We start from the raw sequence: 15,975 nt of genomic DNA, 5'->3' as shown, positions 1-15,975 counted from the left end.
TTGGCAAAGAAAAAATATTACATATAACATATGAACGTTAACTTTTGCGACTGCAGCTGTTAGCTTAGCCTAGCATAAACATTGGGAATGCGTGAACGGCTATGGTTTGACTTTGTCCAAAGCTAACAAAATCTGCCAACCAGCACATTTACAGCTCACTAATTAGCACATTATATCTTGTTTGTTTGTGTACAAAAAGTGTAAACATTGTAATGTTGGAACCACATGTGGCTGTTTATGGGACTATTTCCTGGTTGGGTACAGTGACTTTGCCAAGCAGTAGAGCAGTAGAGACTCATAGTAAAGACTAAACAGACAATATATAACTTCTTTATTTAACTGAAAAGAGCTAGGCTACTCCAACCTTTATGCTAAGCTATGCTAAGCTAAGCTATCCTAAACAGCCGCTTGCTGTAGCTTCACATTTATACAAGAATAGCAATGATTAGCCCAGAATCTCTTCCTTTTACCATTTTCTTTACAGCATGAAAATTCTGAACGCAAGCAAGCAAAAAGATCCAAAGATCTCTATATCTCCTATTTGTTAATGCTAACACATAGTGACTAAGCTCAAAGTGACCTAATGTGTTTTATTCAGAAACAGGGATCAGACTCCAACTATGACACAGTTGGCGCCAACCTGATGAATATTGATGAGTGCTTGGTTACATGCCATGCCAATTAGCATCTGCTGAAAAGGTCAAGATCATCTTACATTGTTTGTTTAACGTTGGGTAAAGGCGATGATAATCTTCTGACAAAAGTGTTCACTTTTCACCTTGGCAACATTTAAAGCAGCATACAATGAAGAAGTAAAACAGCGGAATACTTTACCGTTGGGGCTTTCTTCATCTATGGCAACGATGGTGGCAGGAGGTCCCGAGCGCGACAGCTTACATTCTGGGGGGATAAAGAGGGGAAATTAAGAGGTGGTATCTTTCAATTTTAGAAAAGCTAAGTGTGTAAAAGTCAAGTGTAGAGCAAATGGATGATTTATATTAATGAAAGTTAGTATTAAAGGTCCCTTTTGAAATGGCTTCATAGATTTTTCCTCTAACAATAAGTGGCTGCAATTCAACTGGACTCTGTTGTATGAACTGTACACTGTAGTTAAGTGACAAAAAATATGGCGGACACAACAGCAGTAAAAGAGGGTTCTAAATAATTGTTTAATTCATTCTTTTCTCTGCATTGAGAAGAAATAGGGCGGAAAAGAGCTGACGAATCATATAATTGGAATGAAATGGGGAGGGGGGCAAGACATGACAGCTACATGAGACTAATGTCCTATTTTCCACAGCGGTAACGACAGACGTAACCCCCCATTATTATCTCTGCGGGGTTAGCAGGGGTTAATAATCCAGCACGGTGACTGAACACACAGTTAACAGTGGAAGAAAAAGGAGAAAGGTCTTACCCTCATATTGCCAATCTGCCATTTGAGACATCCCACCAGGAAGGAGAGAAGAGGAGAAGGAAGGTAGCAGCCAAGGAAGGGGAAGGAGGAAAAAGCAGAAGTAAAATGAAAATCACTTCAGAAGAAAAACAAGAGAAAATGGAGAATATACAGCAGGTTTAAGTAAGATGTTTCGAGACCAGTCTTTTCCCTCTTGTACCAATTCAAACACTTGAATGTTAGCCCTCATTTTATCCCACTATCCCGCTTTACTCTCGATTATCTCCCTATTTCACATTGATTCGTGTTTGCGTCACTTCTCACTGCGGCGGCTCGCTACCTCTCTACCGCTTAGCTTGCTGCTGAAACGGGCCCAAAGAAGAAAAAATACACCTCCAAATTTAACCCTACTTGGTGTGAGAAATTCCCATTTATTGCCGCTAGCCACATTGATACATACCATGCATTTTGTAAGGTGTGTAGAGCGGACTTTAGCGTAGAACACGTGCTAACTGTGCCAAGCACGAGCAAAACATTGAGGCACAGAGGGGATACCCTGGAAAATCTCCTTCTTTTTCACATCCTAATGTTGGCAGGTAGGCAAAACAAGTGATAAAAAAAATCACTGTCATTTAACAGAAGTAGGCTATGCTGCTAACTCAGTATGAATGTAATAGTATAATTGTCGTAGCTGATTGTCTACTGCCTGACCCTAAAACAAGCAGAGCATCTAGAAACAAGCTAGGCTAGTGTTAGCTGCAGCTCGGCAGGCCATTACTCCTGGCGTCCTGTTTCTGTGTCAGATAAACCTTGGTTTTTAGCACGCAACTGTTTTATTTTGTGATTTAACCCATTAAAAGCACAAGTTACTGATGTTTTGCTAGCTAACATTTTTACAGTTCTCTCGGCTAGCAGGGCACTCTTCTTCTTTGCTACTCTAAAACAGTAGCTGCTAGTAGCCATATAATATGTCATTTCTGTGTAGGCTTCTGTTTGGAGAAGAGGAAACACGTCTGAAAATGTCCATGTGCTTTTCTCTTACAGCTTTTCCGCCTCCATTCACAGCCACCAAACACTCTTACTACATTACTATGAGGAGAAGTCATTTTAACCCAAGCTGAAAGGTTACAATGGTCCCATTCAGAGGGGAAAACATCAGCACCGACATTCAAGGATTCTCCGTTATCCCTCTGTCCTTGCTAGAATACGGTAATACAAGAAGACCCACATTCAGCAGACAGGGCAACATTATTGTACATCTCTCGAGGACGGTTGGAAAAATCCCAGAGGGAGGCTGGAAGACAGATTTCTGCTCACCTAGAAAATAAACTTCATGGAACAATGATCACACTTTCTCTCACACTCTGTCTCCCTCTCTCTCTTCCCCTCCACGATTAAGCACTTGCCTACAACTGTGTGACATCATAGATTATCTCAGGATTCATTGGTATTGTGTCTTGTTTCTTGCTATGGGAGACAGTATTGAATGTTCCAAAATATAGATTGAACTGTCCTAAGGCTTCGAGTTAGCTTATCTTAGAGCTGAAAATGATTGGTTTTCCAATTTGCCATGCCGAGAAGAAGAAAAACAATGTTTTCCTGGCTCATGATTTATTTAAACTTACCCTCTAGCCACTGTACACAACTCTTTACACTTTACTTTGTTTACCGTGTACATGACTTGCAAGTATGCAAAAACATTAGATTCCGGTAGTGGTATTTGCTACTTGTTAGCTTGTCCACAAAAGCAGAAATTATTAGTTAGCTAGCTAGCAAGGAATTGTTCTAGTTAGCATCCCGAAATGATAATTCTGTCAGAAATGTGTATTTGATTGCCTTTTGTATCATCTTTCTGTAAAGCCATCATGTTCTTCCAAAGTTGGAATTTCCAATAACACTGCTAACCTGTTAGCAACCTGACTATGCTACATTGGTGATGCTAGCAGAGAGGGTAGGCAGAGGTAAGTGGCTGCTTTTCCGGTCTCTGCAAGTGTTGCGAGTAAACAGTAATCTACTATGGCTGAACAAACAAAGAAAAGATCGATGACTACAGATACAACTTCAAAAATAAGTGAAAATCCAAATTTAAAAAAACAAATTTGACGCTCAGATGAAGCCAAACAGTTTAATAAGGAAAGCGACCGTCAGCGAGGAAAATCAAGAGTTACAACCGGAGCCAACCGTGGACGTCTTGATATCTGGCATGTGTGCTCCCGCAGTTACCGTTTATCACCATAGGTGCCGCCAAAAAGAACAAAACTGGGATCTTCGAGATTACAACTTTAAGCCACAACCTCGAATTTTTAAATTTCTCGCATTACTTGTACGGATTAACAAACAATGTGCTAATAAGTCAGCTTCATAGGTGCTGCTGGGTAGATTTTTTTACTTTGGTGAGAGCCAAGCTTGCCGCTTCCACCTGCTTTTAGTCTTTATGCTAAGCTAGGCTCTGTATTTCATGTCAGCAGTGTCAGTCAGCCGAGTAGTCTTGTGAAGTCTGGGAAAGAAAACTAATAAGGATATTTCACCCATTTCTTTATAGTCTGGGTTTTCCACCAAACTTATGATATCTCCCTCTAACCAAATAGTTTTATTTGTTTAATCAAAACTTTAAAAAATGCTAATCATCCACCCTCCGAGGTCAAAGTGGCAGTGAGCTAGTATTTTACCTCAATGCCCTATTAAGGCCTTTCTAAGGAGCATCTCAGGTTATCAATCCGGGAAGACGCATGAGCCATTGAACGATAGTCACTAGTTACATCACACTCTACCAGCTGGCCTGTGTGTGTGTGTGTGTGTGTATGTGTGTGTGTGTGTGGAGCAGATGACAGATGTGTATCCCCTGCTTGACTGCCTTTTTATCCTTCAGTGTAAGCTGATGCCCCTCATCTATTACTAACCAGCCATTTGTTCTCTATGGGGCATCTCTGTCTGCTTCTCTACCCTCTGTTTCTACCCTCCTCTGTCTCTTCTCATCTGCCTCTTCCTCCCTTTACCTGTCAGTCTGCTTCCACCCCCCCAATAATGAAAATTACATGGGATGAAACAGTCAACAGCACAGGTTGTAACTTAAAGTGGCAGATGAAGATTAGATATCAAAATTAAATGAGCTAAATCTTCTTAACAGTCGATAGGTCATGCTAATAAGTCCATTTTCTCTCTGTGAAAGATACATTTGAAGATTTTGTTTTCATCTTTTGCAAGTTGAATCTTAATTAAAACAAACGCCTCTAAGTATGTGCGCCAAAGTCAAACCATAAAAAGGAAAATTTGCACACATTTTCATAATTTTAATCAAGTAATTTCCTGTCATTGTGCTTGAAAGTTAACTCGTGGTTGAAAATCTTACTGTGAAAAACCACACAAGGAAGGAAATAAGGATGAAAAATCAATTGTGTAGCAATGCAAATAACCTGCTCCTCTTCAACAAAGGTCAGGGGCATGTTTCCTGACAAGAGGGCACTTGTTTGTATGAGATATCCAATGAAAGGGCTCCTATAGCACATATAGTGGTCTCCTGTGTGACGGTACTTATCCACGTCTAAGTGTCTACTCGTAATCACCCTCAAAAGTTGGCTTGTGCACTTCTTTATCATTCATCTGTGCCTCTCTTCCTGTAAGCACTCACTTATTCTCCCCTAAGCACCCACTCCTTTTTTTTTAAAGTTTCTGGGAAAGATCACTAAAATGACTTTGTGCATGAGCAAGTGAATAAATCCATCTGATGCCAGGTTCCTGTCAAGGTGATGAAAAGCCCCATGGAGAGCTGTACGAGGGGAATCGGGGTGAAGCGTTCAAGGTGCAAAACCACATATACAACGACTTCAGATTTTTCGCCGTTCAGACAAGATCACAGGCAGTCAATGACAAAAGGCTCGCTCCGTTTCAGATTTATCATCCACACACTGCCTCTTTATTCAAACCACGAGTGTTTAATCAATATCTTCTTTTTTTACTATTCAAATTCTGTCCATCTAAATTTGGCAGGCAGAATAAGAAGGTAAAGGCTGCCAAGGGTGGCTGAAAAAAAAGTCCCCAAGGAGGGAAAGAGAAGTGACTGTGACACCCAAGTCCAAAAAACACTGTGTTGTTCACAGACACCAAGCTTACCAACTCTCTCCATGACACACACACAAACACACACAAACACGCGTGCTGCTTAGTAACCGTCTCTTTGCAACAAAACTCTGTGTGCACCTTCACGCCACTTTACACGGTTTACACGATCAACCCCATATGCCTGTCTGCACTCACACATGCTAGAGTTACCATAAAATATACATGCTGGGACTGTGACTCAATGAGCACCTGCACAAGGGTGACTGTGTGTTTCTGGGAGTGTACATACATTAGTGCCAAGATCCATTGGAGACGTAGAGTGAGTCACTCCAAGGAGAAAAGCTCACATTGTCTACAACTATCAAAGAAATAGTCCCTTGAGCCTCTTTAAACTACACTTTGGTTTTTGGACATATAAAACAAAAGATATCGGGAGTTGGTTAAAGTTGGTAGAGCAGGCGCTCCATGTACAGTCCTTGACGCATTGGCCGTGGGTTCGACTCTGACCTTGGACATTTGGTGCATGCCATCCCAACTCTCTCCTACCCTCCACTTTCCTGTCACTAACCCTAACCCTAACCCAATATACAGTAGCATTTGTATCTCTGAGCTTTAGAGCCAGGCCAGCTGTGACCCCATATTTCCACTCGCTAAGCTAAGATAAGCTAAGATAAGCTAAGCTAAGCTAATCTTCGTACATCTGTATACATCATACATGGCACATCTTCATATTTGAATGCACAGTAGCTTGTAGCAGTAGCAGTACTTGAACGTAAGTCTTCTCCGCTAAGGATCTTACAGTTGAAACAATAACAAAAGGCGTAGAGTTTGATGACCTTATGAAGTGGATGTGGGATTACCGGATATGTTGTCTTATTGTTAAACAACTACTATTGTTAATGAAAACCTGAAGTGACTGAGGCAGGTTTTGGATGAGGTAATGTTAAAGTTGTATTGTTGTTATATATGTTTATGTAATGTCATTTTGTTTGAATGATATAGCCACAAGTAACGTTAGCTAACATACTGTAGGGGCGGCAGGGGCTCAGTGGTAGAGTCTCTCAATCGGAGGGTTGGGGGTTCGATCCCTGACTGCTACTGTCACATGTTGAAGTGTCCTTGGGCATGACACTGAACCCTGAATTGCTATACAGTCCATTTACCATTTCATTTGTAGCTTGTTTCTTTGTTATTTACAGAATCATCTGGTGTTTCCAAAGAAGACAGGCGACCAAATACAATGCACCGTGACTAGAAACACAAATGATTACACTAGGTTACAATATTGTTGGAAAAAGAATACTGATCTGTCAACTTAATCTCTGCAAGAATAGGAATAAGTGTCAAGTCCAAAATGTCTAACTATCGCTTTTAAACCAACAACTAATTGTTTACGGTAGGTTTGTCTCTTGTAAAAGATGTTTGGCATTGCATTTGGACAAAGTGTGAAAACTATAATGTACAAATTCCCTGGGTAAGCTAAGGAATGCCAAAAAGCATAAGCCAGGAAAGAAAAATCAGCATGCACATCACATATAATCCAATGACAAATTAGCAGTGTGTCTGCACATGGCACACATTCACACAACATGGACTAGCAGAAAGTTTTGGCAAGCTGAGGAAGCTTTCTTCCTAAATGACAATGAATAATATAGTACCTCGGACATCAGTGCCATCACACTGGCCTGCTTCCACTAAAATAATTGACTCGTTTCAACTGATGAGGTTTCAGACTTGGCCTGAGAGTGATGCATTGTGGGCACATTTCACTGGGCAGAAAAAGTAGCAGTCAGAATGCTTTTCTTGTTTGTTTTTTTATCCCACGGATATGGGTTTGATGATTTTCCAAGTAACTCACATCAAATGTTATTTTCTTTATCTTGGGAGTTAGATAAAAGAAGTGTAAAACCACTGTCATTTCTGTTTGGTAAACATGAAGCCACAGCAGGCATCCAGTTAGCCTAGCTTAGCATGAAAACAAGGAGAAAACTGATAGTCTTGTGGCCACCAAATCAAACAAAATCCTCCTACCAACATCAACAGAGCTCACAAATGAATTTCTTAAATTTATACAATTGCAGTAGATAGAGTATACTCTACAATATTTTGACATTGTTAAAAAATCTTTCTAAATTAAGTCTCAGTACTTTTCTTCTTATATGAGTCGGAGAAGTTTTAATCAGATTTTCACTACGCCATGTTTGTGCTCATTTAAGTTGAAGTTGTACTTGACTGCGTTCTGCGTGTTACCATCTGTTATCTACTCGCTTGGCTAGCTTGCCTGGAGTCTAGACTATCAATGGGAAAACCCACTGACGGTGAACTCCAAAATATGTTGGAAATATTATGTGAACACAGAAGAAAAGACAGACTGAGGTCGTCTCCAGAGATGTCTGCGTTGATCAGATTTCTGAGCTGATTTCTCTCTTTAAGAAGAGAGGAGATTCCGCTGCTGATTGATGGCTGCAGAATTTCGAGGTGGCACACTCCAAAAATGGCAAAGCAAACAGTTTATGATGAAACTGTCTACTAAAATGAGCAAGATCGAGGGGAAATGGATAATATAGCAAGAGAGGAGATGAATGAATCTGCCATGCAATGTGCTGTTGCTTCAAGTGAGATCAGTAGAGATATTATATTAAAAACCTGTTTTAGAGCAGTTGTACTCCAATCTTAGGGGTCCTAAGGGGGTTCCAGGGGTACCCCCGGAGTTAAATTTCACTATAATTTGGAAAATAAGTCATTCATTTCATATATTTTCTTTGATAAAACATATGTCGTATGTCCGGTCTGATCTCCGGTCCATCTCCGCCATAGTAGAAGCTTAATAGCCGCAATGCATTTTGGGGCGGTTGAGTACAACCAGTGAGCTCCCGTCTCATACTCAAATATCCGGGCCGATCTATTATACATCCGGGCATTTCTCGCATACACAAAATTGCATACTATGAGATGGGAACGCATGACATACTCCATTTTACGTCACGGTTAGTATGATTAGTATGATTAGTATGATAGTATGGGGTTTCGGGCACACCCAAAGACTAGATACACTGGGGATAATCAGAGACAGGTGAGACCAATTAAAACAGGTGAACCCAATGAGGGCAGGGAACGCAATCTAAAAGGCGGGAAACTCACAAAAGTGTAAAACAAGACATGACACATGGGGCCAGAACTACAAAATAAAACAGGAAACACTTCAAACCAAACTCAGGACTGACAGTAGAACTCCAAGAAATGATCTCTGAACAAATGAGTTACTAAACAAGACAAGAACACAGAATACATTAAATACATTTGTGGATTTAAAGAAAGTGCATGATATAGAATGTAATTGTACACAATGAAAATGAAAAGATTATAATACTAATGTTGAAGAACCAGAAAACTGCCTTTAAAGTATCTATTTTAAATGCACACAATACAATTAATGGGGATTAATGGCATAACAGTGACCCAATATTGTGAGTAATATGGGTAAATGTGTGAATATCATTACCACAGTACGCATGGGGGCTACCAGCCAAATATAGTGTTTCACAGGATTTGTGAAACACTTAATTACAAATTGGGTCATTTTGGTATAACTTCATTAATATGCAAAGAGCCCCCTTGAGATAATTTAGTTATTAAAAGCACAAGATTAAAACTGTGTAAAATGTTATACGAAGAAGTTGTGCTATAATTTCTTTCATTCTTTTAAACCAAAAGTTCTGGTGTCTATTTAGCAAACCAAGATGTCTTGCCGTAGAATTTGGCGGCAGGTCTGACAGGCACGACTTCTGAAAAAATACTTCAGATCTTTCAAACAAGAGGTGTGAAAGAGATGGTGGTAAAAGGGTGAAATACAGGAGGAGACAGACAGGAGAGAGGGTGTTTTTCCCTCTAAAAGTTCTCATGTGTCATGTCCTTTTTAAGCTTCCATCAGCAGGTATACCAATCTGCACCTCTCCCCGGGGTCCGATTGCTCTCCGTCTTCCCTCCTCTATCCAACCAGCCAGCCGTTCATCTATCATCCATTCATCTATCCATCCTCTCCCCCCGATCCATTCATCCATGGAGGACGGAGGAGAAACAGGGGGGGGACAAAAATGGAGAGGAGAGATGGGGACAATTCAGGGAAAAAGTGCAGGAAAATGAGTGAGGGGGACTGGTAGAGGAGGAGAGATGTAAAGAAGAGTGGAGAAGGAGCGAGTGGATGGAGGGGCTGCAAGGAGAGGAGTAAAAGGAGAGGAGAGACAGTGTGACCTTGTGTTAGATTGATGTATCTCTGGAGAAAACGGATTGTAGACCTCGCTCGCACACAAAAAGCACACTCGCACAAAGAGACACACACAGGCTCAGTGCTGTAGGGATCACCACTTTGTCACTGTGCGGGCTTATCCATTATCCGGACTCTCTCCCCTCCTCTCTCTCTGTCTCTGTCTCAGTATGTCAGGTCTGTTCCCAGCCCATGCAGGGTTGAATACAGCTGACAGCGGTAGTGGTGGTAATCAGTCGGTAGTTGTTCCGAGGACACATGGTAGAAATACATGAACACCCCAACAGTAACCTCAGATGCTTTCCTGGTGGCCAGAAACAGCAGCACCCGCTCTGTCGTCTGTTGGTTTAGCCTGCATTGACTCTGCTGTTTGTCCGTTAAAATCTTTTTGATGATTCATCCTGAACTTGGGGAAGTTATAAAAATTGTTCCAATCAAGTGTGCTTTTGAGTGACCAGCTACCCCCAACAATTATTTCACCAAAGTCTGCACTATACCATGAGCTAGCAGTGAAGCAGCTAGCTAACAACAGTTAGCAGAACAGTTTAGGTGTGTGTTTGGGTTTCAGCTGGATACATTTTTTTTTTTACATTTCCAAAATATTCATCTGATGTCTAACTAGCGAGTTCCAACCAACATGTACAACTGCACTCGTCTGTTTGCTAGCAGTGCAGCAGCTAGCTAATGCCAGGCAGCACAATGGTATCCTTGTCAGCGAGAGTTTCAGCAAGACAAAAAGTACATACATTTACAAAGCACATGTGATTGAGGTCAGACTAGCTAGCCCTGACCATCATATACAACTGCACTACACAGTTAGCTGGCAGTGTGCTATCTAGCTAACAGGAGGTAGCAGAACGTTATCATATTAAAAGGTGTGTGTTTGGTTTTAGCGAAATAAAAAAGTTCCATACATTTACATAGGATGTGTTTGAGGTCTGACTGGCTAGCACCGACCATCATACACAAAAGCATTACACCTTTAGCTAGCTGCTTGCATTAGAAGGTGTGAGGGCAAAACCTTTCTTTACATTTTCAAGAATCCATTTGAGTTCCGACAAGCAAGCCCCACCCAATATATACAACTGCACTTGACTGTTAGCTAGCAGTGTGCTATCTAGCTAACAGGAGGTAGCAGAATGGTATCATATTAGAAGTTGTGTGTTTGGTTTTTAGCGAAATAAAAACTTTCTATACATTTACATAGCATGTGTTGCCCTGACCATCATACAAATGCACTACACCTTTAGTGTAGCACACCTAGCACTGTAGCAGCGAGCTAATGGCAGAGGAATATGAATTTGGAGTGTGTGTATTTTGGTGTTCCGCCAAAATCTTTCTTTACATTTAGAAGAAACGTGTTTAAGGTTGGATTTGTTTGATTAACCCACCTCCTTCTGATCCAACAAGCTGTGTAAGAGAGATGGACTGAGACTCTTTTAAATAATGGCATGTTCTATGTGCTACAGTATATGTGTGTGTGTGTGTTTGTGTGTGTGTCATGACACAGTCTCTGGTACATATTATTGACTTGATGCAATAAATAAGCTGCAGTCTTTTGTAAGGAAAATATAGAGATAGCAAGAAAAGATGAGCATTGAGAGTGCAGCAGCAATGGGAATAAAAGAGTAATATATATGTGAAAGGGGAAAAGTTGTAGAAGCAAAGCTAGGGGTGGAGAAATACCAATCGAGAGAAATACCTGTCTTCTTCAGAGATGGGGGTATAACAGGGAGATGACACGGCTGATGGAAGGAAATGGTGGACAGAAAAAGGCAGCGAAAGATACAACGACTAAAGGGGAGGATGAAGTGAAGACAGATGGGAGAGACTTTCACTTTGGATGAAACAGCTAACAACAAAGGAAAGCAACAATAAATATTAAAATCACCTTGAAAACTGCATCTCCACCCACATCCACACTCTGGCACCCTCACATATGCTGACACTTGCAGAAAAATATACCATAAATCCGCAGTATACACCCACAACACTGGCACGATAGACATTAGCTGTGTAGCATATTTGTCACCGGCACATTTACTGTCCTCCTCCATTACACACACACACAACAGGTTGAAACAATATCATGGACACCTATACCTCAATACATCACTGAAGCATAGTCAGATAGATGTTGAACATCATACATTTAATGTAGATATTTATGTCCATGTATGTCCTTGCATAATGAAAAAAGATCAGAGCTCTGGAAGTGAGTTGTCATTTGGTGCAATGCTAGTTGCAATTGATGTGCTACCATTGCATACAGTATGGTTTAGTGCCAATGTGACCCCAAAACGTTCACCCTATCAGCCCCAGTTAGCAATGACAATGATGTGTTTCCTCTTCCCAATACTCTTTCGTGGACTAGAAACCCCAGAAGTTAAACAGAGCATATTCATAATTTTCAGGAGAGTGGCTTTCACATTTTTCCACTTTGATACTTTTAAAGCTAACGGTTGCTTGTTTCTACAAAGTTGCCTACTTAGCTTTAAAAACATTCTTCTGCCATTTAGCATTACCAACACTTACTTAACTCACTTATTGACTGACTGAGGCACTTTTGAATAACAGACACTGATCATAAACCATAGCATCTTTGTTCCAACTAATACTAACAGACCAATGGCTCCCTATCCTTAATGCTAGAAAGTAAGTAACGTACGTTTAGCTAAATTCTCCCAACTCAGGATATTACTCCAGAGCTGTAGTTGAGCCTTGTCTACTCTACTTAAAACTGTATGTATAAGAAGCCGTGGTTTGCTATTCTAGAGTCACTGTAAAAAAACATGGCGATTTGTTCTGTGGAGCAATGGTAATCCACCAAGAAAAGTAGCAACATGCTAACAAAACGCAATTAAGCAGGACTGGCTGCCTAGTTAACACACACATGTATATATATATATATAAACTACATTTCTTCAAGGGGGGCTATTATGCTAATTCCAAGCTTCATATTTCACTCTGTGATACTCGATACTTTGTGACGTCACAAAGTGCAGCATGTAGAAAAAACAGTGTGAAATCTGGCGTTCACAGCTGCCTGCAGACTGAGCCGAGAAGCCTGGGGATAACTCCAACATACTTTAACCTACAGATTTGAAACTTCACCCACATTTAGTCTGGACATCCAACATTGTAAAATTATATATATATGTCTTAAAATGTGAACCAGCATAATACCCCCTCTTTAAATTTAAGAGTCATCAGCTAAACAACCATGCCATCTAGATATCCAAAATGAAGGATTACCTGTTTATTTTTACCCTCCCACTAAATGCAGAGTGCCCTAAACAGCTGCGAGTTTGAGCTCATACAGAGTGACACTCCGTTGTGAACGGCTAGCGAGTAGGAATCGGTTTGTGAAAGGGTCACAGTCACGCTAGCAACTGACATTTACATAGTGTCAGAATCTTTTTGCATTAAGTCTCGCAGAAAGCCGGGCGGCCTGAGAAAGTCACGGTAAGAGGAGGGGCTTGGAAAACAAGATAGAGACGGCTATCTGGAAATATGTTGCTTATATAAGCAGACACACACGAAGCAGCACACAGGAACTCTAATAGACAATCACACAGGTGCAAGAACAGATACACACGGTAGAAAATCAGTATATGGAGGTTCAAGCGTCAGCCTTTCTGTTGTGTCTTATTCGTATTCATGGAAATGTTAAATTTCATTAAACAACCAATAAAGCATCATCCAATAAAGCATAACCCTAACCCATCATTTTGGGGTTTCATATCTTGCCCAAGAAAACTTGATATGTAAACAGGAGGAGCTGGGAATCTAACCGCCAACCTTCTGATTGGAGGGCGACCCACTCTACCCCTGAGCCACAGCCGCCCCCATGAATACAGGACTTCACCAGAGCAGAGGGTTTGCATTTCAGCCCCAATGTTAAGTTTGGATCCAACATTAGGATTAGCTACTTGTCTGCTAAAAGTCAAACCGCTCTAAGTAATGAGCATCGCAACATTATGATCTTATTCATTTAAACAGGTTTCTAAGGTGGAGGAGAAAAACAACCAGGAGTAAGAAGGTTTGGAGCTGTTAAACCTTCAGCACCAAACAGCCGGATTTGACACATGGAGTCTCATTAAAAGTACACTGGTATTCTTGTCACACTGGAAGCCAAAAATGAGTACACAGAGTCTCTTACTGTACCTTGGGACCCAGGCTAATTAAAACATACTGTTATTCCTGTCATGCGAGGGTCCAAACAGTTAAAATCAACCGTGAATCTGGAGACTAGAGCTCATTAAAAATACACCAGCACTCATGTCAGGAAGAGGAGGAACATATTGTCTGTCAACCCTGAAAATCTCAGGCTTATTAAAACATACTATTCTCGTTATGCGCAGATCCACCAGAATAACTGCCGCAGAACATTTAGAAAAAAACTGGTTTTACTGGTGTAATTGTGTGCAACTGGACATGTGCGATGGCTTCAGGGACATCTGGATTGTCGCTGGAAATAGCCTACATGCAAACACTTAAAAGATAGCCTTGATGCTAGCACATGCTCCTCTTCTACCTGTTCACAGGCGTGTACACACTCACAGACATCCACCTTTGGCTGCAGCCCCTGTCAGCTAAATGCCAACCAGATAAATCTCAAGGACTAAAAGTTAAATGGAAAATTAATATTCTGACAAATCGAGCAGAAAGTCAAGAGAGTATTATGCTGAGCGCTCCCAATGGTGATGACTTAATCTCTGTCTTACCTCGCTTCAGTTTGCTCTCGGTTCAGAGGGAAATGAACGTGGGTGTTTTTGTGAAAATTTAAATATCCTTGGCCTTTTTTTTTTCCATTAACGTTTACTATTATCAAGTCAATTGCAAATGCTTCTTAGATTGTGCAATGAAAGAAGAAATATTGAAAGGCACCAAGGTGCTAACAACCTGAAAATCGGGCCTGAACATTTACAATACACCTTATCAAAGGCCTTTTGCTATGTGCACCAAAAACCTTCATATTATCATATTATTTCATTCATCAACAGGATGTAGGAAAGTTGTATTTAACAAGTATATTTTAAACTATTTTACAAATTAAAAATGGCTAATGCCAGCTTAAAAACAGTGGGTGCAGTGGGTCTGAAATGGCACATTGCAAGTTAACATTTGGTTTGCCAAAAAGGTGTAACAAGACTAAGAGGGCATGTATCAACAAGCTAATACTTACAATGCTAATATGCTAATGTTCAGCAGGTTCAATGTTAACCATGTTCACCATCTTGTTTTACCGTGTTAGCTTGCTAACAAATACAATTTAGGAACAATTACAAGGTACAGCTGAGGCCTCATTAGTCAATTGGTCAAAAACCAAAGTACTGGACGAAGTTTTGATCCGATGATGGTGCCAGAAGGAAAGTTCATTGTTTACTTTTCCATTTGGTCCGTTCAGTTTATTCAAAACTTAAAATGTGAAGAGTAAAAGTCAGGGGATTACCAACTCCATTCAGAATAGCTACATCAGCTGATGAAAACGTTGAAACATTCAATGTTTTACCCTTTTTTACAGGGATATATATGTAGAACACAGGTATGTTTTTTTTATCTGTTTTGCTGTGGCTGCTTTGACATGTACATGTCCAAGTTTGCTGTTTGTGGAAGTGGGTAATTATGGTATGTATGTACTGTATTGATTGTCATTTACAGCTAATTTAATTGTAGCCTTTTTGTATTCACTATTATTGACTGCTGTCTGTAAGTCAAATTGCCTCTCGGGGAAAGTAAAGCCTTACTGTGATCTATTGATGCGCCCTGTGGCAAGCATGTTTAGAAAACTCTACTGACCTTATGGATCTCTAACAATGGTGATTTTCAACTGCCTCCATATTATGCAGAATTAAAGAGCATATACATATGTATATATATATATATATATATACACACCACCAGTTGAGCAGCGAGGGCTCATTTTATTACATTATGATCTTACTGTATGGCGCACTGTTTGCAAGTTGCTCTATTAAACAATTAATCATAAGCTGTTATTATTTCGTGTGTGGCCCAGGTAGAAAATATTAATGGCTTACAGTTGTAGATAAATAAATGTAAAATGATATCAAAACTGAAAATGATTGAGCAAATTATACAACAAAAGGTAAACTGAACAAATACTGTGTTCAGACATCAAAAATATCACACATTAAAAATCCCTTTACTCATGCAGCTGACTGACTCACTACCTAAGATTGGCCTGAAGTCATAAAAGTTTCGTGCGCAATACTGATCTTAAATCCCAGCT

The 15,975-nt window shown here is 40.3% G+C and overlaps 1 protein-coding gene across 1 annotated transcript in view; it reads right to left on the bottom strand.

Annotated features, from left to right (window-relative positions):
• The window catches only part of LOC138593144 (protocadherin-15-like), a 211,046-nt gene that overhangs the window by 161,767 nt on the left and 33,304 nt on the right, over positions 1 to 15,975 (bottom strand). Inside the window, exons 3-4 of the mRNA XM_069664016.1 lie at positions 1,418 to 1,432; positions 835 to 900 (exon numbers count right to left, since the gene is read on the bottom strand). Coding sequence (XP_069520117.1) covers positions 835 to 900; positions 1,418 to 1,432 — 81 coding nt within the window. The remainder of the gene's footprint in view (positions 1 to 834; positions 901 to 1,417; positions 1,433 to 15,975) is intronic.

This window comes from Semicossyphus pulcher, unplaced genomic scaffold (genome assembly GCF_022749685.1).
Source record: "Semicossyphus pulcher isolate SPU_LCO1_2020_fin unplaced genomic scaffold, fSemPul1.0.p SCAF_16, whole genome shotgun sequence".
NCBI classification, from domain to species: domain Eukaryota; kingdom Metazoa; phylum Chordata; class Actinopteri; order Labriformes; family Labridae; genus Semicossyphus; species Semicossyphus pulcher.
Note: the sequence above shows the minus strand (reverse complement) of the source record. Positions and strands in the feature narration are given on the sequence as shown.